This window comes from Anolis sagrei, chromosome 9 (assembly GCF_037176765.1).
Source record: "Anolis sagrei isolate rAnoSag1 chromosome 9, rAnoSag1.mat, whole genome shotgun sequence".
In the NCBI taxonomy this organism is placed as follows: Eukaryota; Metazoa; Chordata; class Lepidosauria; order Squamata; family Dactyloidae; genus Anolis; species Anolis sagrei.
In genome coordinates, this window is record NC_090029.1 from 22754389 (window position 1) to 22779262 (window position 24874).

General features: G+C 46.2%; 3 protein-coding genes across 7 annotated transcripts in view; 1 reads left to right on the plus strand and 2 right to left on the minus strand.

Moving 5' to 3' along the window:
- TTLL13 (tubulin tyrosine ligase like 13) lies at positions 1–23369 on the minus strand. 4 transcript variants are annotated; one of them, XM_067471367.1, is made up of 14 exons: positions 23297–23369; positions 11878–12190; positions 11563–11600; positions 11337–11455; positions 7815–7945; positions 7525–7681; positions 7235–7378; positions 5486–5571; positions 5126–5351; positions 3731–3915; positions 2851–3039; positions 2524–2710; positions 1633–1833; positions 1–1274 (listed from the first exon to the last, which is right to left on the minus strand). In XM_067471367.1, the coding sequence occupies exons 2-14, from the start codon at positions 12177–12179 to the stop codon at positions 438–440; spliced, it is 2802 nt and encodes a 933-aa protein (XP_067327468.1). In that variant the 5' UTR covers positions 12180–12190; positions 23297–23369; the 3' UTR covers positions 1–437. The 4 variants fall into 4 exon arrangements, with proteins under 4 accessions (XP_067327468.1, XP_060611431.2, XP_060611433.2 ...); XM_060755448.2 differs by lacking the exon at positions 23297–23369 and adding an exon at positions 16214–16323; XM_060755450.2 differs by lacking the exons at positions 11563–11600; positions 23297–23369 and having other exon boundaries at positions 11878–11947.
- On the minus strand, positions 19771–23457 carry GDPGP1 (GDP-D-glucose phosphorylase 1). 2 transcript variants are annotated; one of them, XM_060755444.2, is made up of 2 exons: positions 23297–23457; positions 19771–21687 (listed from the first exon to the last, which is right to left on the minus strand). In XM_060755444.2, the coding sequence occupies exons 1-2, from the start codon at positions 23380–23382 to the stop codon at positions 20616–20618; spliced, it is 1158 nt and encodes a 385-aa protein (XP_060611427.2). In that variant the 5' UTR covers positions 23383–23457; the 3' UTR covers positions 19771–20615. The 2 variants fall into 2 exon arrangements, with proteins under 2 accessions (XP_060611427.2, XP_060611428.2); XM_060755445.2 differs by having other exon boundaries at positions 19771–21738; positions 23297–23364.
- Positions 23434–24874, plus strand: part of CIB1 (calcium and integrin binding 1) — a 9382-nt gene continuing 7941 nt past the window's right edge. Inside the window, exons 1-2 of the mRNA XM_060755446.2 lie at positions 23434–23516; positions 23611–23645. Coding sequence (XP_060611429.1) covers positions 23463–23516; positions 23611–23645 — 89 coding nt within the window. The 5' untranslated portion in view covers positions 23434–23462. The remainder of the gene's footprint in view (positions 23517–23610; positions 23646–24874) is intronic.

The window sequence follows — 24874 nt, forward strand, 5'->3', positions numbered from 1 at the left end:
TAACTGTATAAAGCTTTAATAGAAAGTGGGCTATAAAAGGGGCCCTACCCGGCCTGCAGCCCCGCTCTGTCCGGTCAAGCAGCCTCCGTGTGCCAAAGGGGTCGGGGCTGCTGGCAGGCGGAGGAGGTGGCAGAAGAGCCCCGGTGGTGGCTGATGCCGGAAAGGGACCACAGGGCAGAGGGCACTCTTCCCTCCGAAGTCCGGGGCCACAAGGGCTGTGGCAAGGCAGGGCAGCCTCAAATGCCCCCTGGCCCCTCTTGGCATAGCCACGGTGCCCTCCCAGCAGGCCCCCCTCTTCGGGCTCCTCCAGTCGCCACAGCACTGGAGATTCCAGTCAAGCCTCCTTCCTGCGCAGGAGGAGGACAAAGGGGCCTGCAATGAGGAGGACGGGGCCCCTGCGCGCTCCCTGCCAAGGGGCCAGAGGGGAGGGAGTGCTGCTACCTGGGCAGGTGGAGGTGCAGTGAGGCGGCCACCGTGTTGGAGCGATGAGGGCTGCTGCGGCGCAGGAGGGGGGCTGAGGCGGAATTGATGGTCAGCCCTCGCAGCAGTTCGGGGTGGTGATTGTGGTGTTTGATAGGGGCAGGAATGGAGGAAGGGAAGGGGAAGCTGCCGTTGAGCGGTTTCCCACCACCATGAGAGAGGCAGTTCAGGGAGCCAGAGCCCATGTACAAGGGCCGCTTGTGCGCAGGGCTTCCAGGAAGAGAGGACGAGGCGGCGACAGCAGAAGCAGCGTGGGAGGCCCGGGCCCAGCCCAGGAGAGGAGGAGGAGGCGGAGGCGGCGGTGGCACTATGGCTCTGTGCGGAAGGGGAGAGGGGTGACTCCGGGAGGCACCCCTCTGCGGCCGAGGGACCCTGCTCCTAGCGCCACTGCCCCATTCAGGGGCACCCCCTTTGGCGGGTGCCAGCTCCAGCACCCGGGGGCTGAGCGCAGCATACTCACTGCCATCCGCCTTGCTCTTGGCGCTGCCAAAGCGCCGCCCTCCGGCCCGCAGCATCTGGGCCAGCGTGCAAGGCTGTCCCACCATGGCGGTGCCCAGCCAGCTGATGTTCCTGTGGGGCAGCGAAAAGGTGCCACCCTCGTGGTGGGCCCCCAGGCTGGACAGGGTGCCCAGGATGGTGGGGATGAAGCCTTGGTTGCCTAGCAGCTGGATGCGGGCGGCGGGAGGCGGTGGCGGCACAACCTGATGCCCGAAGCGGGGCAGGAAGGAGACAGGGACCAGGGTCATGGAGCTCTGGGAATCGCGGTTGTTCAGCACCTCCTGGATGAAGTGAGACTGAAGCAGAAAAGCAGTAGGTTGAGCAGCTGGAAGGAAAGCACTGCTCCCAAGATGGCTCTGAGATGCCCCACTTTCCTCGGGTTCCTTCTCAAGGGCTCCCTGCTCTCCCCAAAACTGAGCCACACCACCCCGACCTGGCTCTGCCAGTGTGTGGATGTGTCCCTCACCCATGGGGTCCCTGCGCTTCCTAAAGAGCTATCTGGTGTTTTTGTACCATTTTTGACACCTCGAGCTCAGGCACCCATAGCCCGGCTTTGGCCAACGGGGAAGGGCACCACAGTCAGCAGCCCCAGAAGAGGGGCCACTGCCACCGGATCTCCCAGAGGTGGAGGTTGGCTCCAGATGGAGGGCCTACCTGGCTTTCAGCGAAGTTGATGCGGGGCTTCTGGATCTCCAAGGGGCTGGGCTCACTGCGGCTCAGCAGCCGGGTCAGCATGTCAATGACGCCCAGCCCTCGGATGAGGTTTTCCCGTCTCAGGAGGGCCTTGACCCGCTCCACCTCTTCCTCTTCCACAATGGCCTGAGGGGTCATGCTATCATAAGGCACAGAGGACACCTGGGGAACAAAGCCAAGACTGAGCTGAAGGGGATGGGGATGGGTTAGCCGGATGGTTCCCGCACCCATTTCTGTCTCTCTGAGACCTTGAGGCAGAAAGCCCTCCCCCGATCTGTGGGCTCCCCTATGAAGGCCCTGGGCACATGCTGCGGGGGGGGGGGGGGGGATGACACATAGGGATTGGCTCCCTTGGAATGTCAGGGTTCAGAAGGAAACAAAACAACAGGACTCTCACATTTTGTTTGTATTGTTTATTTGTTCAGTCCATGAGGTCATTTCAGAATGTTTATTGATGTGTTATTCTTTTAACTTGTTTTAACTGTTTTTGTCATGTTTAAGTATTGTATTTGCTTTGTTAACTGCTCTGAGTCGCCCTGAGGGCTGAGAAGAGCGATATACAAATATAGTAAATAATAATAAATAAATAATAAATCTTGAGCATTACCTTACTAGCATGTAAAATATGGAGATGGAAATAAGGTTCCATCCTCATAAATGAAGGGAGCATGGGGGTGCATGTGTGTGTCACAGCTTGTCCTTTCCCCAAAACAAGGAAGGAAAGAAGGGGAAGGTTAGTGGGGAACTGCATGGAGAAGTCTTTGGGGTCAACCTGCCGAAACATCTGCTGAGGCAGAAGCACTGGGTCCCATGTCCCACCCGGCTCCTCCAAAATGGAGTGGGGGCTACTACCTTTGGGTTCCAGTTCTTGCTGTGGCTGTAGGTGATCCGAGTGAGGGCAGCCTTGGCCCTGGCCTTCTCCTGAGCCTTCTCCCCAGCGGATTCTCCCTGCAGGTTCTCCTTCCCCTCCTTCCGCTTCTTCCCGGCTGCATTCTCCCGCTGCTGCTCCTGCTTCTGGCGGATTTCCTCCAGCTGTTGCCTGGCAGAGGAGGGGGAGGCTGCAGTGCATGGCAAGGGTCACCTGGGGCTCCCCAGAACAAGGGAGACAGGCAAATAATGGGGGGGGGGTGCTCTTTTTCTGGAGATAATGTCTTGCCCTCCCGCTCCCAGGGCGGGTACCTGGCACACTCTTCCCTGGCCTTGGAGGCCACGGTCTCCTGGAAGAGGGACCCGCTGTGCTTGAAGAAGGGAGCGTATTTCTCAGTGCTGCCGGAGGGGAAGATGCGCCGGTAGCCTCCCAGGTGGCTGCTCTCGTACTTCTCTGCCTGGGCCAGCCAGGCCGCCTGGTTGCTCTCCATCTGCTCCCGCCTGCAAAGCAAGAAGGGTCTGGTTGTCCTCTCCCCTTTTGGAAGAACTTTATAATTCCCGCTGCCTTTAGAAAGCTCAAAATATGCTTAAGGGTCCATCTCACCCTAGATATTCTTTTTAAAATTATTACCATCTGGCAGAGAGTATAGGATGATAAATACAAGGACAAATGGACTGAGAGATGATGATGATGATGATGATGATGATGATGATAATAATAATAATAATAATACTTTATTTATACCCTGCCACTATCTCCCCAAGGGACTCGGAGCGGCTTACATGAAGCCAAGCCCAACAACACATTAAAAACAACAAGCAGTAATAAAATAACAAGCAATAAACAAAGTAAACAATACAATTAATATAACTCACGGGTAGACAATAAACACAAGCATTTAAAAACCTATGGCTGGGGCAAATGTAATAGTTAAAACTTTAAAAATAAATGCTGGACATGAACAGAGGGTGTATCTATTTGGAGGGTTTTAAATCAAAAGTAAAGAGCAAGCCAACGGGTAATTAAAGTGATTCTCAGAGTATTTGCAGGGGATAATTTTTTTCCCACAGCTGTGACTGTATGGAACTCTATGGTTTTACACTGATGTGGCCTTAGGGTCTTGTCCAGTCATCTGAGGGGTTGATTCACTTGCCCGTGTCCGCAATCCACCCTGCCCATCCTCCCAGGTACCTGGTCTCCCTGGGGGGCTGGTGGGGCTGGAGCAGGCGCTCCTTCACCCGCCTCTTGTCTTCCTCCAGCACCTTCCTCTTGTCGCAAGCCCGCAGGTTGATGAGGTTGAGGGCATCGCAGAGTAGGGCATCCTTCACTTCCCGGTCCAGCCGGGAGTCTGTGGTGAAACTGGGGGAGTGGTTGACCTAAGGAAAGGGATAGGGGCGCAGAGTCAGCCCGCCTTGCGGAAGGAAGGGATGGCTCTGGGAGGCCTTTTAAACTCCTGGACATCCCAGCTCTTTGGAGGGACTGTGCCTCTCCTTAAAAAAAGTGCAGCAGGCCCTCCCCCAGGACCTTCCAGGGCTTAATGGAAAACTAAAAGTGGAAGTGGAGAGGGGACCACCTGCTTATGGGCTTGAATAAAAGGGAGTTGTTAGGACATAGTAAAAGTAAAGATTTTCCCCTGACATTAAGTCCAGTCGTGTCTGACTCTGGGTGTTCGTGCTCATCTCCATTTCTAAGCCAAAGAGCCAGCGTTGTCCGTAGACACCTCCAAGGTCATGTGGCCATATGCATGACTGCATGGAGCGCTGTTATCTTCCCGCCAGAGCAGTACCTATTGATCTACTCACATTTGCATGTTTTCGAACTGCTAGGTTGGCAGAAGCTGGGGCTGACAGGGGGAGCTCATGTCGCTCTCCAGATTTGAACCTGCCATCTTTCGGTCAACAAATTTAGCAGCTCAGCAGTTTAACCCAGTGCACCACCAGGGGCTCCATTGTTAGAACATAGGAGGGCTTAAAAAAACTGCCTGGCTACGCCAGGGGATTTCCCAAAGAAACAAATCACTTTTTTTATATTGTCGAAGGCTTTCATAGTTGGAATCACTAGGTTGCTGTGAGTTTTCTGGGCTGTCTGGCCATGTCCAAAGTGGAACAAAGGATTCCCCCAGTCAGGAAGCAGCCAGGCTTTGAAGTTGCAAGGCCATTAAATGCTAATTGAGGTGGCCAATTGCAACATTCACACCTGCCTCAAACAGACAAGAGTCCTTTCTCCCACCCTGGACATTACTCCACAGATATATAAATCCCACTTGCCAAGTTTCCAACCAACCTCACAACCTCTGAGGATGCCTGCAGGCGAAGCATCAGGAGAGAATGTTTCTGGAAAATGGCCCAACAGCCCGGAAAACTTGTAGCAACCCAATTCACTTTTTTATTTTTATAAATAGCAAGGGCTTCAAAAACAGTCTTTGAGCCACACTATGCCCAGCCCCATGCTAAAGGCAATGGGAGAAAGCCCATGGTCTACAAGGGAGGCAAAGTGTGGCAGGATGTCAGAGGGCGAAGTACTGCTGGGGTCCTGCTTCAGGCAGAGAGAGTGTGAGTGGGAGAGAGACCGAGCAATTTCACTCGCCTCCAAGAGCCAAGGCTTGAGCTTCCTGTCGAGGAGGATGTCGAAGCCCAGGATCTCGAAGCATGCGCAACCCGAAACGTGGTTGGGGAAGCAGGTGCGGTAGTTATGCTTCAGCACCGGGTGGGCAGCAACAAGGGTTTTGATGATGATGTCTTCGATGTCTCTCCACAGCTCGGCTGTGTCGTAGCTGTGCTCCCGCATCCAGGCATTCAAGGTGGACAGCTTCCTGTTTGGATCACAGAGAGGGGAAGGTGTCTGGGAGGGTCGGTTGGGAGGTGCCAAGGCCTGCCTTGGGAAAGAGCAGAGGCCTTCTTGCCCAAAAGCATGATGGGAAGCAGGGCAGCCCCAATCCCTCAATACCTCTTGCTCCCTGAGTAGTCATCACGCACAAAGTTCTCATTGTGCTTATTGATGGCGTAGTTGGTGAGGTGCATGCAGATGTCCTCCTGGGGAGGGAGGGATAGTAGGAGGTGTTAGGGAATACTACGCTAAAATAAAACATGGCATCCAAAAACAAACAGGATACAAAATCTTGAGCATCAGCTTTTTAGTGAGCAGAGCATGAAGTACCATGTGATGTGGCTGTAAAGAATTCAGAGCTTAGGAGGCAAACGTGCAGAGTCCCATCTTAAAAATCACAAAAGGTTTATTTACAAGAATAAGAAATAAATGCATTTCTTCTGAGTAATGAACTGGGTCTGAGCTACTCTAACACCCATCTCTTCTAAGGTTTTGAGAGGGGGAAAATTAATATAAATATATGAAAATAAATAAAATTAATATAAATATATGAAAATAAATAAAATACTCTTAACACCCATCTCTTCTAAGATTTTGAGAGGGGGAAAATTCATCATGAAGCACTACATCTCTCCAGACACACAAGCAGAGAGAGATCTCAAAGCACACAGCACATACTCTCCATACTAAAGTGTAAGAAGGTAGAAATGAAATGCAAAGATACAGAATGGGGGATGCGAGGCTCGAGAGCAGTACGTGTGAAAAAGATCTTGGAGTCCTTGTGAAAAACAAGTTAAACATGAGCCAACAATGTGATGCGGCGGCAAAAAAGCCAATGGGATTTTGGCCTGCATCAAGAGGAGTCTAGTGTCTAGATCCAGGGAAGTCATGCTCTATTCTGCCTTGGTTAGACCACACCTGGAATATTGTGTCCAATTCTGGGCATCAAAATTGAAGAGAGATATTGACAAGCTGGAATGTGTCCAGAGGAGGGCGATTCAAATGATCAAGGGTCTGGAGAACAAGCCCTATGAGAAGCGGCTTAAAGAGCTGGGCATGTTTAGCCTGCAGAAGAGAAGGCTGAGAGGAAACATGATAAAGACCATGTATAAATATGTGAGAGGAAGTCATAGGGAGGAGGGAGCAAGCTTGTTTTCTGCTTCCCTGGAGACTAGGACAATGGCTTCAAACTATAAGAAAGGAGATTCTATCTGAATATTAGGAAGAACTTCCTGACTGGGAGCCGTTCAGCAGGGGAACTCTCTGCCCTGGTGTGTGGTGGAGGCTCCTTCTTTGGAAGCTTTTAAACCGAGGCTGGATGGCCATCTGTCGGGGGTGATTTCAATACAATTTTCCTGCTTCTTGGCAGGGGGTTGGACTAGATGGTCCATGAGGTCTCTTCCAACTCTATGATTCTATGAAGTAAGATTCAAAATTTGGCAATAGAAAATTATCCATTTTAAAGAACTAATCAGAAAAGAAACAGATACATTCCCAACTGTCATACAGGAGACACAGGGGAAGGGAAACCCTCGGACTCTTCTAATGCTAACTAACTTCTCCTTGTTAAGAACTGCTGACTTGAGTGGTGTGGGGTTGAATTCCAATGGGAGGGTCGGTCTCCAACCACCCAGCGTCTCCTTCCACATGTGGCTAAACACAGATGGGCAGCCAGCGTCTCCCAAGTGGAGGACTTTCCAGTCTCTGTCCCAGATAGGCAGAATCTGAGACCAAACCCAAGCTGACCATGGGCAGATACACCACTGGCGCTCTGCCTGTCCTACAGCAAGACTCATGGGAGGAACCCCGCCAATCAATGTATTATCCTACAAAGCATATACCAGTTCCTGGGAAATGTCCCTTCTTTACCAGGTTGCCGTTGCTGGGCTCGATGTACCTCATGGTGGCAAAGCGGGCCAGACCCTCCTCGTAGACAAAGATTCTCAGCGGGTCGCAAGAAGTGACCAGAACATAGATGCGCATGTCGAACTTGAAGCCGTCAATAAGGAAGGGCTGCAAGGACATGGGCAGAGTGACATGGATGAGCAAGGGAGGGAGGGCCTAGCAGCTTTTTCCACTGGGCACAGACAGCACCATTGTGGCTGCAGACTAAGCAGGAAGTGGAAATCTTGTGCGTCCTTTCCCTTCCCTGGCCCTACCTTGGTGACATACTGTTGGCAAATCATGTGCTCCCCATGCTTGATCTCTTTCGGGTTGCGTGTGATGAAGATGCCTCGCCCTTGGCAGCCGCTGTCTGGCTTGCAGATGTACGTCCGGTTCTTCCGCATGCGGCCATAGGCTTGGAAGTCCCCGTAGCTGTGCCAAGACAGGAGAGAGTTCAATGTGCAAGAGGATCCACATATCCTCACAATGTCAGGAGTGAGCATGTGTATGTATGTGAGTGGGGTGTCATCTGCTTCCAGGCTTCAAAGCGGATCCTCTCACTCACTCTGCTGGCAGGCACCAGGTGCGAGGGAAGATGCTGTACTCTTTGGGGAAGAGCTTGAGCATGCGGTTGAGGTTGCGGGCAAGCAGGTCCTTGCGGCAGATCTCCGCCATGCCTGGGAAGTGGTTGATTTTCTAGAGAAATAGAAGAGCAGGGTGAGATCCCTGAACCCTTTCAAGTATTCTCATGAGTGTCTCTCTAAAGTCCTCGTCTCACACACCTATGACATTTTAATTCCTGCAGTTTTACTAGATGTTGTAGTTCAGCCATTCTAGTATCTGATATTACTGTTAATGGGGATTCTGGGCCTAAGAATGGGGATTCTGGGCCTGAGATTTTAAGTCCTGAAACTGAGCAGTCTGTGTCTCTAGCTAGTTAAGGCCACATTCCAGAGCAATGTTTCTCAACCTGGGGGTCGGGACCCCTGGGGGAGGGGTCGCAAGAGGGTTTAAGAGGATTACCAAAAACCATCAGAAAACAATGTATTGTCGAAGGCTTTCATGGCCAGAATCACTGGGTTGTTGTAGGTTTTTTCAGGCTATATGGCCATGTTCTAGAGGCATTCTCTGCTGATGTTTTGCCGGCATCTATGGCAAGCATCCTCAGAGGTAGTGAGGTTGCCTCTGAGGATGCTTGCCACAGATGCAGGTGAAACGTCAGAGAGAATGCCTCTAGAACCAGGAAAATACTAATCAAGGTGGTCAGTTGAAACATTCACACCTAGCTCCAACAGACGAGAGTTCTTTCTCCCACCCTGGTCATTCCACACATATATATACTCATTTTCCTATTTCCAACAGACCTCACTACCTCTGAGGATGCTTGCCATAGATGCAGGCAAAATGTCAGGAGTGAATGCCTCCAGAACATGACAGAGAAGGCTGAAGATCTCTCCTCCTGTCCTCTTCAGAAACAGTCATCAAATCCTCCCACCAAAAGCCCTCGTCTGCTGTGATTGGCTGGCCTCTCAGCCAAGGGGAGGGCTGTTTCTGAGACTCCAAGTGGAGAGGGGAGAGCAGGCATGCTCACGCACGGCAGTGTGGTGCGCATGTGAGGACGAGGGAGAGTGTGCGAGGCTGAAGGGAGGCTTGCACCAGCGAGCCCTTCAAAGCATGGGGGTTCTGTATGGGAAGCTTGGCCCAACTCTATCGTTTGTGGGGTTCAGAATGCTCTGATAGTAGGTGAATTATAAATCCAAACAACCACAACTCCCAAATGTCAAGGTCTATTTTCCTCAAACTCCACCAGTGTTCACATTTGAGCATACTGAGTATTTGTGCCAAGTTTGGTCCAGATCTATCATTGTTTGAGTCCACAGGGCTCTTTGGATGTAGGTGAACTGCAACTCCAAAATTCAAGGTTAATTCCCACCAGTCCCTTCCATTATTTCCTGTTGGTCATGGGAGTTCTGTGTGCTGTGTTTGGTTCAACTTCCTCATTGGTGGAGTTCAGAATGCTCTTTGATTGTAGGTGAACTATAAATCCTAGCAACTACAACTGCCAAATGACAAAATCAACCCCCCCCCCCCCAACCCCACCAGTATTCAAATTTGGGTATATTGGGTATTTGTGCCAAATTTGGTCGAATGAATGGAAATACATCCTGCATTTCAGATATTTACACGATGATTCCTAACAGTAGAAAAATGACAGTTATGAAGTAGCAACGAAAATAATGTTATGGTTGGGGGTCACCACAACATGAGGCACTGTATTAAGGGGTCATGGTATTAGGAAGGTTGAGAAACACTGTTCCAGAGGATGCAGAGAAGCCGATCTCTAGGGAAAGGAGTTCAGAGGCTGACACTATAGGTGCTGAGAATAACAAGCTTCAAGATAATGCTAATAAGTTTGTTGATAGGAGACCTAGTTTTAGTAGACTTCAGGCTGACCAACAAAGAATATGAAGGTCACAGCGCTTATTAGAAAAGAGGCCCATAGCTGAATCTCATGTGTAATGACATGACTTTTCAGGTATATTAGGGAGGCCGGGAGTTTTGCACAGCAGTCTGGTCAACGTTGATATTTGAGGCAACATCTCTTGCCAAGGGAATTACAGTTCCATGCCCTTGTTCATGTATCTCCTCCCCCAGCAACAATGTAATATTATATAATACTAATATTATGAATGATGTAATAGTACTATACTAACAATGTAGTATGTTGTATGCACATATGACTTGTAAGCCACTCTGAGTCCAATTCGAGTTGAGAAGGGCGGCATATAAATGTCATAAATAAATATCTTGCTTCCAAATTTGAAGAATTGTTCCTGTATTCTTATATTGGATTTATTTATTTATTTATTTATTTACTATGCTTATATACCGCTGTATCTCAAGCCCGAGGGCGACTCACAGCGGTTCACAAACAGTAAAGACAATAAAAACAGCAATAGTTCAATAAACAATGACCATTAATTTACACATTTTCATTAATAACTAATAAGCAATCCCAATACACAATTATTACAAAAACCCCATCCCCAATCGTCTCATCATCCATGCATGATCCAAATTCGTCGTCCATTGTTCCATTCCTGTGTTCAATTACCAGATTGCACTAAATTACTCAAACGCCTGCACAAACATCCAGGTCTTCAACTTTCTATGCTGCCTTGTATTTCCTGGTTTCATTTGTATTCCTATGATGGGGGTTCTGCTATTTTGGGATCCTTGAACCTTGTGGACTATTTTTGCTTATGGGCAATGAAGTTTTACTACTTTTGCTGAACTGCTTTTTTGTATAATCTATATAAATAAAAATGTAATGTTTGTTTGTGGGATTAACATAACATAAAAACCACTGGACGAATTGACACCAAATTTGGAGACAAAACACCAATCAGACCAACAAGTGACCATCACTCATAAAAACACCTAAAAAGACAGCAGAGGGAACTTAAAAATCCAAAAAAAACCCAAACATCACAATGCATGTCCAAAACCACACACACACACACACTCACACATATATAATAATAATAATAATAATAATAATAATAATAATAATAATAATCTTTATTTATACGGACTTGGGGCAGCTTACATGAGGCAAATATATACACACACAAAATACATATACACAGTCTGGGCCACAGCAATGCGTGGCAGGAGACAGCTAGTCTCCAATAAACTGCTTTGCTGATTTAACTTGGTTTGGAGTGTGGTGGTTAAAGACATAGATGTTTATCTGGCCTGGAGTGCAACAACGGACACCTTCCATCTTAAAGCAGAAATCATTGGCCTTTTAATCAATAAATGACAATAAGATTTCTCTATCAGTGACTCCCAAACTCTAGTCCTCCAGGTGTTTTAGACTTCAACTCCCAGAAGTCTCAGCTTTCTTGGCCAATGATTAGGGATGCTTGGACTGAAATCAAAAACTGCTGTAAGAACAGACTTTGGGAAACATTGCTCTATTCTATTCTAGGTTGCCCCATTCATGTGGCTGTCGCCCACTGGCCTACCAAGTTGTTTTCTCCCCAAAAGCCCAGCCTCCGACTCCTGCTTCTGTGGCAGGTACCTGAAACCTTTTCATCTCCATGACACGCTCCAGGGAGACAGAACAGTCCGTCCAGTAAAGGGTCCACTCCTCATCCTCCCCGACTTCTTTCAGTCCACAGCGCCGCGCAGCACGCCTGACTGCAGCATAAGAAGCAGAGATTCCCAAGAGTAGTCCAACACAACAACTCCCCAAGAGCAGCCCAGGAACCTCGCTTCCCAGGCCCTGAGAAGAAGCCCTCACTTACCACTCTCATATTTGCAGTTGGTCAGGTTGATGCAGAGCCTAAGGGGAGGAAGAGGTGACCAAGCACAGGAGCCTCAGGCTGGATCTACACTGCCCTATATCCCAGGATTGGATCCCAGATTATCTGCTTTGAACTGGATTATATGAATCTACACTGCCAGATAATCTGGGATAAGCAGAAAATCTGGGATCAGCTCCAGTGTGGAAGAGGCCACATAGAGGCCCCTGGGCAGAGCCGATCCTGCAAGTGAAGCAGAGGCAATAGGAAGGAAGGGAAAGGTCCCGCACCCAAACAACATCATGGAAGATGGCCCACCTGTGCTTCCTCCGCCTCTTCCGCCTTGTCTCTTCGAGGTCACATTCTTCTGCCAATTGCTCCTCCAGATCAATCAGGGAGAGCCCCGGCTGTGCACCGTTTTCGCATTTCTGTCCTCGGTTCGGGGACTCCTCCTTGTCCTGAGAGCGATTCTGCTGAGAGGCTTTTTCTTCTGCCTCCAGGCGCTTCAGGCATTCGTTGGCAGACTCATCGGACAGGCCTCCGTCATCTTCCTCCTTCTCATCATCATCTTCATCGGTCTCGTTCTCAGATTCGCTGCTTTCATCTGTGTTGATCTTCATTCTTTCAGGAACTTTTTGCAAAGAGGATGAGGAAGAGGGGGTTCAGCACAGGTGTCTGCTACAACGTTTGTTATGCTTTAAAGCACGGGTCCTCAAACTAAGGCCTAAGGGCCAGATACGGCCCTCCAAGGTCACTTACCCGGCCCTCACTCACTAAGTCTGAAATGACTTGAAAGCACACAACAACAACCATCCTATCTCATCAGCCAAAAACTGGCCCGCACTTCCCACTGAAATACTAATAAATTTATATTTGTTAAAATTGTTCTTCATTTTAATTATTGTATTGTTTTTAAGTGGGGGGTTTTTTTTTGCACTACAAATAAGATATGTGCAGTATGCATAGGAATTCATTCATGTTTTTTTCAAATTATAATCCAGCCCTCCAACAGTTTGAGGAATTGTGACTTGGCGATCTGTTTAAAAAAAAATTAATTGTTTTATAGTGTAAGTAGAAAACAACAGATGAACAAAAAAAATTAAAAATAAACAAAATATGCAAAAGATTTACAAAAGGGTGAATATTCAGTGCTCATTAAACATATGAACAACCAGATTTGGTTGTACAAATATTTATACCTTAACATTTCATAACATTTCTATCCCCCCACCCGTGAACCCCACCCCTTGACCTCTGAAACACCTCAAAACAGGATCCCACTACTAAACAACAACCACCCAAATATTTTCACTGAATCCCCTTTATGGCAATCTTCAAGTTTATCTTTGTCTTCTTTTCCAAATACCCAAGTGCCAGCCTCCATTTGTTTGCAAATTCTTCATTATTTCCTCCTCTACTACTATTTGTCACCTTGGCCATTTGGATATAATCTTCTAAATTATATCTCCAATGTATTGTCAAAGGCTTTCATGGTCGAAATCACTGGGTTATATGGCCATGGTCTAGAGGCATTCTCTCCTGACATTTCACCTGCGTCTATGGCAAGCATCCTCAGTGCTAGTGAGGTATCTCCAATCTTTAATAGATAACTCTTTTTGCCCTTTCCAAGTTTTGGCTATTATTAGTCTTGCCGCAACAAAGCAATATTGCCCTCTGTTTAAAAAGTTTGAGGACCCCTGCTTTAAAGAGCAATGAAACCCTCGGGACTTATCTCCTTTATCTCTGTGGCCTTTCAGACCATACATTTTCTACAAAATGTTGTGACTTGAAAACACAGCTTTTTCACAAGTGATTCAATCAAAGGAATACAAACTGAGGGCCCTTCAACACAGCCCTATATCCCAGAATATCAAGGCAGAAAATCCCACATTATCTGAGTGTGGACCCAGATAACCCAGTTCAAAGTAGATATTGTGGGATTTTCTGCCTTGATATTCTGGAACATAGGGCTGTGGGGAAAGGCCCTGAGTGCCATCTCTGCTCTTCATCCCTTCCATGTGTTTCCATTCAGTGCAATTCCCATATTCCTATCTACCCCAAAAGAGCTGTGATTCTGAGAGTGCATCTCCATTGCAGAACTAATGCAGTTTAGCACCACTTTCTCTTCTGCTACGCTCAATGCTATGGGATCTTTGGTGAGGCAGCAGCCTTCTTGAGCAGAGGAGACTCCAACCTCATCAAACTATAGCTTATTCTTATTCTTATTATTATTGTTATCATTATCATCATCATCATTATTATTTATAATGCTTTTCTCTCTAAAATAAGACTCAAAGTGACTGTGTATCTATTATTAGAATGCAATGATAATAATAATAATAATAATAATAATAATACCCCACTTTTCTCTCTATAAGGAAACTCAAAGTGACTGTGTATCTATTATTAGAATTTATTATTATTATTATTATTATTATTGTTAATACCCCACTTTTCTCTATACAAGAAGACTCAAAGCAACTGTGTATCTATTAGTAGAATGTATTATTATTATTAATACCCCACTTTTCTCTCTATAAGGAAACTCAAAGTGATTGCGTATCTTGATCAGACATGATTATTTTAAATATATGTGCTATTGTGGTTTCAATGCTTATATTGTCTTGTAAATTTTATGTTTATGCCATTTTTTTCTTGTATGTACTGTTTATGTTACTTGGAAACCGCTCTGAGTCCCCTTGGGGAGATAGAGTGGTATAAAAATGAAGTTTTGTTGTTGTTGTATCTATTATTAGAAAGTATTATTATTATTATTATTACCCCACTTTTCTCTATACAAGGAGAATCAAAGTGACTGTGTATCTATTATTCAAATGTATTATTATTATTATTGTTGTTGTTGTTGTTGTTTATTTATATCCCACTTTTCTCTCCACAAGGAGACTTAAAGCAGCTAAAAGGTAAAGGTTTCCCCTGACATTAAGTCCAGCTGAGTCCGACTCTGGGGGATGGTGCTCATCTCCATTTCTAAGCCAAAGAGCCAACGTTGTCCGTAGACACCTCCAAGGTCATCTGGCCATAGACATGACTGCATGGAGCGCCATTACCTTCCTGCCGGAGTGGTACCTATTGATCTACTAACATTTACATGTTTTCAAACTGCTAGCGTGGCAGAAACTGGGCCTAACAACAGGAACTCACCCTGCTCCCCAGATTTGAACTGCCAACCTTTTGGTCAGCAAGTCCAGGAACTCAGCGGTTGAACCTGCTGCACCATGTATCTATTATTAGAATGTATTATTAGTATTAATAATAAAAATAATAACCATGCAAGATTCCTGAAAGCAGCTATGTATCTATTATTAGAATGTATTATTAATAATAATAATAATACCTCACTTTTCTCTTCACAAGAAGACCGAAAGCAGCTATGTATCTATTATTAGAATGTATTATTATTATTAATAATAATAATAATACCTCACTTTTCTCTCCACAAGATTCCTGAAAGCAGCTATGTATCTATTATTAGAATGTATTATTATTAATAATAATAATAATACCTCACTTTTCTATCCACAAGAAGACTGAACGCAGCTATGTATCTAATATTAGAATGTATTAATAATAATAATAATACACTTTTCTCTCCACAAGAAGACCGAAAGCAGCTATGTATCTATTATTAGAATGTATTAATAATAATAATAATAATAATAATAACTCACTTTTCTCTGCACAAGAAGACTGAAAGCAGCTATGTATCTATTATTAGAATGTATTAATAATAATAATAATAATACGTCACTTTTCTCTCCACAAGAAGACTGAAAGCAGCTATGTATCTATTATTAGAATGTATTAATAATAATAATAATAATAATAATAATAATAACTCACTTTTCTCTGCACAAGAAGACTGAAAGCAGCTATGTATCTATTATTAGAATGTATTAATAATAATAATAATAATAATAATAATACATCACTTTTCTCTCCACAAGATTCCTGAAAGCAGCTGTGTATCTATTATTAGAATGTATTAATAATAATAATAATAATAATAATACGTCACTTTTCTCTCCACAAGATTCCTGAAAGCAGCTATGTATCTATTATTAGAATGTATGAATAATAATAATACCTCACTTTTGTCTCCACAAGTAGACTGAAAGCAGCTACATATCTATTATTAGAATGTATTATTATTATTATTATGTATTATTGTTGTTGTTATTATTTATACGCGCTTTTCTCTCCACCAGGAGACTCAAAGCGTCTTACATTAAAAGCAGTTCGATACAATGTAAAGTCTACAAATATACAAACACTGAAACAGATTAGATATAATTGGTATTTAAAAATGCAGGCCCCTTCTACACTACCATATAATCCAGATTATCATCCACATCGTCTGTTTTGAACTGCATTATATGAATCTACACCGCCATGTAATCCAGGTCAAAGCAGAAAACCTGGATTTTATATGGCAGTGTAGAAGGGGCCTAAGACTGGGCCTGTAATCCGGGATCTGATCTGCTTTAGGAGTCTACACTGGCAGACCATCAGGGATAAGCAAGATCCTGGGATTACAGGCCCAGTGTAGAGCCAGGCTGAGAACTAGGCAAAGAGGGCCCGTCTGGCTGGCCCCAAGGGCAAAAGGGAAGGCTTAGTTTGGGGGCAGGCCCCTCACCGGGCCCCAAGGCTGCTTCTTCCCCCGAGCCGGCGGCGGCGGCGGCGATGGCGCCTGGGCCTGGAGGCCTCCTTGGGGCCCGACGCGGTCTCCATGCCGACAGCGCGGCCCCGCCCTCCGGCTGCAGAGGGGGCGTGGCCTAGGGGTAGGGCACCGCCTTCCTCCCGCCTGCCACGTGCAGTTACGCGCGTCATTGGCTGTGACGCGAGCGGGAGGCGGCTCGCTATTGGCTCGCGCGACTTGCCATTCGCCCTTATGAGGCGGCCGCTTCCGGTCGCGGGGGGGGGGGAGAGAGGGAGAGATTCATTCATTGTATTGTCGAAGGCTTTCATGGCTGGAATCACTAGGTTCTTGTTGGTTTTTTCGGGCTATAGGGCCATGTTCTAGAGGCATTTCTCCTGACGTTTCGCCTGCATCTATGGCAAGCATCCTCAGAGGTAGTGAGGTCTGTTGGAATGAGGACAATGGGTTTATATATCTGTGGAATGGCTGGGTGGGACAAAGAGCTCTTCTCTGCTGGAGCTAGGTGTGAATGTTTCAACTGACCACCTTCTTTAGCATTTGAAGGCCTGGCTGAGCCTGGGAAAATCTTCTGTTGAGAGGTGTTAAGATGTGCCTGGTTGTTTCCTCTCTGCTGTTTTGCTGTTGTAATTTTAGAAACAGAAAGGAAGACACCATGAAAATGAACAAAATCTGACTACCAGTATTAAAAAACTCTAAAATTACTACAGCAAAACAGCAGAGAGGGAACAACCAGGCACATCTTAACACCTCTCAACAGAAGATTTTCCCAGGCTCAGCCAAACCTTCAAATGCTAATGAAGGTGGTCAGCTGAAACATTCACACCTAGCTCCAGCAGAGAAGAGCTCTTTCCCCACCCCAGCCATTCCACAGATATACAAACCCATTGTCCTAATTCCAACAGACCTCACTACCTCTGAGGATGCTTGCCATAGATGCAGGCGAAATGTCAGGAGAAATGCCTCTAGAACATGCCCCTATAGCCCGAAAAAACCCACAAGAACCTAGAGATTCATTTATTGACTGATGTGGGGGAATGCACTGCTGACACTCAGGGCAGGGATCCAGTTGAAAAACCAAGGCCCTCTTCAAGCCAAAGAAAGGATGTTGTTGGAAGAGGCTCCAAGGCCATCTAGCCTAACTCCCTTCTGCCATTATGTAGGAAAAGCACAAAGCACCCCCGACAGATGGCCATCCAGCCTCTGCATGATGATGATGAGTTGGAAGATATCATATGGGCCATCTAGCATAACTCCATTCTGCCTTCATTCAGGAAAAGCACAATCAAAGCCCCCCCAACAGATGGCCATCCAGCCTCTGCATCATGATGATGATGATCTGTCTGAACGTATCTCCCTCTACGTCCCACCCCGGAATCTGAGATCATCTGGGGAGGCCCTGCTCTCGACCCTACTGCTATCACAAGTGAGGCTGGTGGAGACGAGGAGCAGGGCCTTCTCAGTGGTGGCCCCCCACCTGTGGAACTCACTCCTGGGGGAAATCAGGGCATCAACATCTCTCCTTGCCTTCAGGAGGAAGGTAAAGACGTGGTTGTGGGACCAGGCCTTTGGGCACCCTGACAATTAGATATGGAAACCAGATGGATAGGACCGACAAGTTGTGGAAATTGGAACTTAAACTATGAGTCTGCAAAACACTGACCATCAATGAGGTTGTACTGATTTTATTGCTTTTATTGGTTTTATTGGTTTTATGGTTGTTTTTGCCGTTTATAATCACTGTTTCTTGTTAATTGTTACTGCTAAAACTGCTGTTTGTTAATTGTTTTTATTGTCCTTTGCTGTTATGTAATGCGGGCATCGAATTGTGCCTTGCTTTTGTAAGCCGCCCTGAGTCCCCCCCAGGGTGAGAAGGGCGGAGTAGAAGCAACCTAAATAAATAAATAAATAAATAAATGATAAGAGTTGGAAGATACCACATGGGCCATCTAGCCCAGTGGTTCTCAACCTGTGGGTCCCCAGGTGTTTTGGCCTACAACTCCCAGAAATCCCAGCTAGTTTACCAGCTGTTGGGATTTCTGGGAATTGAAGGCCAAAACATCTGGGGACCCACAGGTTGAGAACCACTGATCTAGCCCAACCCTCTTGTTTCATGCAGGTAAAACACAATCAAAGCATCCCCGACAGATAGACGTCCAGCCTCAATAATATTAATGATGATAATGGTTTTAAAGCAACTTTTAATGTGAATATAAGTGATTTTAATGTTTGTATATATTTATGGTTTTATGTCCCGGCACTGAATGTGTGCCGTATATATGTTGTGCTCCGCCCTGAGTCCCCTGCAGGGTGAGAAGGGTGGAATATTAATTTTTTTAAATAAATAATTAATTAATAATAAAAATTAAGTTGGAAAAGGCCTCAAAGGCCATCTAGTCCACCCCCCTGCTGCCTTCATGCAGGAAAAGCACAATCAAAGCACCCCCGACAGATAGCCATCTAGCCTCTGCATGATGATGATGATGATAATAATAATAATAACAAGAGTTGGAAGAGACCCCATGGGCCATCTAGTCTAACCGCTTTCTGTTTTCATGCAGGTAAAGCACAATCAAAGCACCCCCGACAGATAGCTATCCAGCCTCTGCATGATGATGACAATGATGATGATGATAGAGTTGGAAGATGCCTCATGGGCCATCTAGTCCAACCCCTTTCTGTCTTCATGCAAAAAAGCACAATAAAAGCAGCCCTGAAAGATAGCCACCCAGACTCAATAACATTAATGATGATAAGAGTTGGAAGATGCTTCATGGGCCATCTAGTCTAACCGCTTTCTGTCTTTATGCAGGAAAAGCAGAAAGCACCCCTGACAGATAGCCACCCAGCCTCAATAACATTGCTGTTGATGATAAGAGTTGGAAGATACCTCATGGGCCATCTAGTCCAACCCCCTTCTGTCTTCAGGCAGGAAAAGCATCCCTGATAGACGGCCATCCAGACTCAATAATATTAATGATGATGATAGTATTACAGTTGGCAGAGACCACATTGGCTGTCCAGCAATCCCTTTATTTCTGCCAAGAAAGGTAAGCGCAATGGAAGCCCCCCCCCCCCCAACAGATGGCCATCCAGTCTCAATAATAATAATAATATGATGATGATGATGATATAGTTGGAAGAGAACACATGGGCCATCTAGTCCAACCCCCTTCTGCCAGGCAAGAAAAGCACAATCAAAGCTCCCCCAACAGATGGCCATCTGTCAAGAAGTCAAACTGGTAGCCATATCATTTCACTTGCCTTGTGCTATAAAGTCCTCAAATATCAATATAAAATTTATCATTTCATTAGTAATACCAAATTCTGTCTTCACATGCCATCCTTTAGAGGGTCTCATTCAGTCTCTTGCTTGGTGGAGGCTGCTGAGTGTCAAATATATTTCCTCGCTTCACCTTGATGTCTTCCACAAATTGTATTGGTTACTTCTGTAACCCTGATGCATAAATGCTATTCAGTGGATCCTATTTCCCCCACAATGTAGACTGAGCAAAAGATCGGAGAACCAATGCCTGTTGTACCTTTGGGTATTTTTATTTTGAATTTATGACACAAAAAATATCCAAACTGTCTGCCATAGATGTGGGTGAAATGTCAAGAGAGAATGCTTCTGGAACATGGCCATACAGACCAGAAAACTCACAGCACCCCAGTGATAACGACCATGAAAGCCTTCGACAACACAACGCCTAATGTCTTTGTCAAAGCGATGCAGAATAACTATACTCTGGAAAACCTTTGTCAGGGGTCCTCAAACCTTTTAAACAGAGGGCCAAGTCACAGTCCCTCAAACTGTTGGAGGGCCAGATTATAATATGAAGAAAAAAAGAATTAATTCCTATGCACACTTCACATATCTTATTTGTAGTGCAAAAAACATTTAAAAACAATATAATAATTAAAATTAAGAACAAATTTAACAAATATAAACTTATTAGTATTTTAATGGGAAGTGTGGGCCTGCTTTTGGCTGATGAGATAGGATTGTTGTTGTTGTTGTGTGTTTTCAAGTCATTTCAGACTTAGGTTGACCCTGAGCGAGGGCCGGGTATATGACCTTGGAGGGCTGTATCCAGCCCCTGGGCCTTAGTTTGAGGACCCCTGACCTTTGCCTTCTCTTAATTGTTTTGTTAAAACATGTATATGGGCCACCAGCTCCCGTTTCCGCTGGGCAAACTCCGTGTCAGAGTGGTAACACCCCTAAATCATTCGAAGGGCTGAGGCTTTAGTCAGGGCCTCAAAATCTCTGGCAGTTTTGAGTTCATGGCCTTGCGTTCATGTCCAAGTGGGAAGAGAGGAGCAAGAAGCATCCGTGGCACAGAGGCCTGCTAACCTACAAGGCACTTGGGTCCTACAGACGTCACCTAAAGAGGGCCACCAGCTCCCGCTGCAGCTGGGCAAACTCATCATCCGAGAGGAGACACTCTCGAATTGTCTGGAGAGCTGAGGCCTCAGTCAGAGCCTCGAAGTCTTGGGCGGTCTTGATGGGCAGGTGTCCTGCCAGCTCACAGAGCGCCACATTGAAGGCAGAGGACTCCTTGGCCCCAAAGCAGGCTCTTCGAGGCCAGACAATTATTCGGAGCCCCGGTCGTGATGCAGTGGACAAGGGTCCCTCATTGGGAGCCGCTCCCCGGGTGACAAAGAGATTGTGGGCCACCCCTTTCTCCAACAGGAAGCTGGTCAGCTTTGCGACTTGTCCGGCCATCTCTTCCAGCTGCCTCTCTTTGCAGTAGAAGAAGAGGAAGCCGGGTGCTGGGGCCCTTTCCTGCAGCAAGTAGAGTCCTGCTCTTGGCAAGAGGGCTTGGCAAGGGGCAGTCTCCACTGGCAGCTCCCTGTCCAGGTAATAGCCATGCAAGTGGAGGTGGTTGACGGAGGCGTAGGCCCCCAGGCTGTTGAAGCCCACGCGGAAGCCTGGCTGGGCGCTGAGTAGGACAGCCTCCAGGCCACAGTGGAGGGCTTCCGGGGTCAATATCTGTGGCAGTTCACGGCCCGGATCTGGCACTAGGAGTACATGCCCATTCTCCAAAGGGCTGACGTTGATGACCACCAGCACCTCCTCCGCAGAGCCTTCCTGTCTCAAGGCAAAGAGCACCTCCTTCGGCCGGATGTGGGCAAAGTTGAACCGCCGCGGGTCGAAGGCCTGTTTGAGGCTGTGGATTTCCTGGGGGGCCCTCCGCTGCTCCCCGCGCTCCACGTTCAGCTGTGCTACAAGACCCATTGTGCCTGGCAGGATCCGGGTGGGCAAAGCGTCCAAGTGGTAGCGGAAGAGGCCCTTCTCCATGCGGTCCCTCCAGCCCTGCAGCAGGGCATGATCGAAGCGAGACAGGCCCCTGGATGGCCACTCTACCCCGTTGAGCAGCAGGTCCTGCTTCCCATAGCAGAAGGCCTCCACAGAGGGGGTCCCATTCAGATCAGGGCCGTTGGAGGCCATGCTGGACACAGAGAGATGGAGGGAGAACCTTTTTTGGAGCCCCAAAGATTATCTGTAGAAAATTATTAATATTATTATTGTTGTTGTTGTTGTTGTTGTTGTTTATTTATACCCCGCTTTTCTCTCCACAAGGAGACTCAAAGTGGCTATGCATGTATTATTTATATTAGAATGTATTATTATTAATGTTGTTTTTGTTTATTTATACCTGGCTTTCTCTCTCCACAAGAAGACTCAAAGAGGCTGTGTATCTATTACTAGTATTAGAATGTATTATTGTTGTTGATGATGTTGTTGTTCATTTATTCCCAGCTTTTTCTCTTCACAAGGAGACTCAAAGCGGTTATGTATCTATTATTAGTATTATAATTTATTATAATTTATTATTATTATTGTTTATATATACCTAGCTTTTTCTCTCCACAATGAGACTTAAAGCGGTGATGTATCTATTACTAGTATTAGAATGTATTATTGTTGTTGTTGATGTTGTTCATTTATTCCCAGCTTTTTCTCTTCACAAGGAGGCTCAAAACAAGCTATGTATCTATTATTAGTATTAGAATGTATTATTATTATTATTATTATTATTTATATATACCTAGCTTTTTCTCTCCACAATGAGACTTAAAGCGGCGATGTATCTATTACTAGTATTAGAATGAATTATCAATATTATTATGTTTATGTATACCATACTTTTTTCTCTCCACAAAGGAGACTCAAAGCGGTTATGTATCTATTATTAGTATTAGAATGTGTGTGTGTGTGTATATATATACCTAGCTTTTTCTCTCCACAATGAGACTTAAAGCAGTGATGTATCTATTACTAGTATTAGAATGAATTATCAATATTATTATGTTTATGTATACCACACTTTTTCTCTCCACAAAGGAGACTCAAAGCGGTTATGTATCTATTATTAGTATTAGAATGTGTGTGTGTGTGTGTGTATACATATATACCTAGCTTTTTCTCTCCACAATGAGACTCAAAGCGGTGATGTATCTATTACTAGTATTAGAATGTATTATCAATATTGTTATGTTTATGTATACCATACTTTTTCTCTCCACAAAGAAGACTCAAAGTGGTTATATATCTATTAGTAGTAGGATGTATTATTATTATCATAATTATTATCATTAATAGTAGGATATATTATTATCATTATTGTTTATTTATACCCCGTTTTTCTCTTTGCAAGGTGACTCAGAAGCAGCTTATATTAAAAGCCATTTGATACAATATCAAAAATGTTAAAATTTCTACCAGAAAGCAATGGTGCAAACAATTGCCTATCATCCACTCAATCTGGAGTGAAGTTTGGTACTCACTATAAGCATTATATTCATTATAACTATGATAATTCCACTATGAAGATGCCTATAGCAGGCCTGGGCCAACTTGGGCGTTCCAGGTGTTTTGGACTTCAACTCCCAGAATTCCTAACAGCCTCAGGCCCTTTCCTTTTCCCCCTCAGCCGCTTAAGCGGCTGAGGGGGAAAAGGAAGGGGCCTGAGGCTGTTAGGAATTCTGGGAGTTGAAGTCCAAAACACCTGGAAGGCCCAGCTTTGCCCAGGCCTGGCATAGATCTATAGAACTCACACAAGCGGATGCTTCCTTCCGGCTCTTCCACACCTGCCCCTCGTTCTGAGCGCGTCCCCTTTAAGGGGCGGGGCCCTCGTTGCCATGGGAGCGTTGCCTAGTGACGTATGAGAAGGGGCGGACCCGGAAGCGCTCGCACTTGTTCCCCTGTTTTCTTAGCACCGCCATGGGGGGCTCCGGAAGCCGCCGCCTCCCGCGGGACCTTTTGAGCGAGTACCAGGCAAGGAAGTGGAAGTGGACCGCGTGGGGTGGGGGCTCCTCTCTCCTTCCTCTTCTGGACTAACTAACCCCCTCTTCCCTCCTCTCTTCCGCAGGAACTGACCTTCCTGACCGCACAGGAGATCCTGCTGTGAGTAGTGGCGCCCCGAGAAGGAAGGGGGTTCTGGCTCCTTCCTTCCCTCCCTCCTCCTTTCCTTCCTTACCTTCCTTCCTGCCTGCCTGCCTTCCCTCCCTCCTTCCTTCCCTCCTTCTTTCCTTCCTCCCTTCTTGCACTTCTTCCTACTTCCCTCCTTCCTTATCTTTCCTTCCTTCCTTCCTTACTTACTTATCTTTCCTTCCTTATCTTTCTTTCGTTTCTGCCTCTCCCTCCTTCTTTCCTTCCTCCCTTCTTGCACTCCTTCCTTCCTTCCCTCCTTCCTTATCTTTCTTTCCTGGTTTCTTTCCTTCCTTCCTTCCTTCATTATCTTTCCTTCCTTATCTTTCCTTCGTTCCCTCCTTCCTTCCTTATCTTTCTTTCCTGGTTTCTTTCTTTCCTTCCTTCCTTCCTTCCTTCCTTCCTTCCTTCCTTCATTATCTTTCCTTCCTTATCTTTCCTTCGTTCCTGCCTTCCCTCCCTCCCTCCTTCTTTCCTTCCTCCCTTCTTGCACTCCTTCCCCCTTCCTTATCTTTCCTTCCCTCCCTCCTTCGCTCCCTCCTTCCTTATCTTTCCTTCGTTCCTGCCTTCCCTCCCACCTTCCTTCCCTCCCACCTTCCTTCCCTCCTTCTTTCCTTCCTCCCTTCTTGCACTCCTTCCCCCCTTCCTTATCTTTCCTTTCCTCTCTCCTTCGCTCCCTCCTTCCCTTCTTCCTTATCTTCCTGGTTTCTTTCCTTCCTTCCTTCCTTCCTTCCTTCCTTCCTTCCTTCCTTCCTTATCTTTCCTTCGTTCCTGCCTTCCCTCCCTCCTTCCTTCCCTCCTTCTTTCCTTCCTCCCTTGCACTTCTTCCTACTTCCCTCCTTCCTTATCTTTCCTTCCTTCCTTCCTTCCTTCCTTCCTTCCTTATCTTTCCTTCCTTATCTTTCTTTCGTTCCTGCCTCTCCCTCCTTCTTTCCTTCCTCCCTTCTTGCACTCCTTCCTTCCTTCCCTCCTTCCTTATCTTTCTTTCCTGGTTTCTTTCCTTCCTTCCTTATCTTTCCTTCCTTATCTTTCCTTTGTTCCCTCCTTCCTTCCCTCCTTCCTTATCTTTCTTTCCTGGTTTCTTTCCTTCCATACTTCCTTCCTTATCTTTCCTTCGTTCCTGCCTTCCCTCCCTCCTTCCTTCCTCCCTTCTTGCACTCCTTCTCCCCTTCCTTATCTTTCCTTCCCTCCCTCCTTCCCTCCCT

Coding starts and splice junctions, on each gene's coding strand:
- TTLL13 (XM_067471367.1), bottom strand. CDS start 12,179: ATGAAGATCAACACAGATGAAAGCAGCGAATCTGAGAACGAGACCGAT. Junction 11,456..11,562: donor CAACTGCAAATATGAGAGTG/GTAAGTGAGGGC, acceptor CTTATGCTGCAG/TCAGGCGTGCTGCGCGGCGC. Junction 2,711..2,850: donor GCCAGGGAAGAGTGTGCCAG/GTACCCGCCCTG, acceptor CTCCTCTGCCAG/GCAACAGCTGGAGGAAATCC.
- GDPGP1 (XM_060755444.2), bottom strand. CDS start 23,382: ATGGCAACGAGGGCCCCGCCCCTTAAAGGGGACGCGCTCAGAACGAGG. Junction 21,688..23,296: donor GGAAGGAAGCATCCGCTTGT/GTGAGTTCTATA, acceptor CTCTGTGTCCAG/CATGGCCTCCAACGGCCCTG.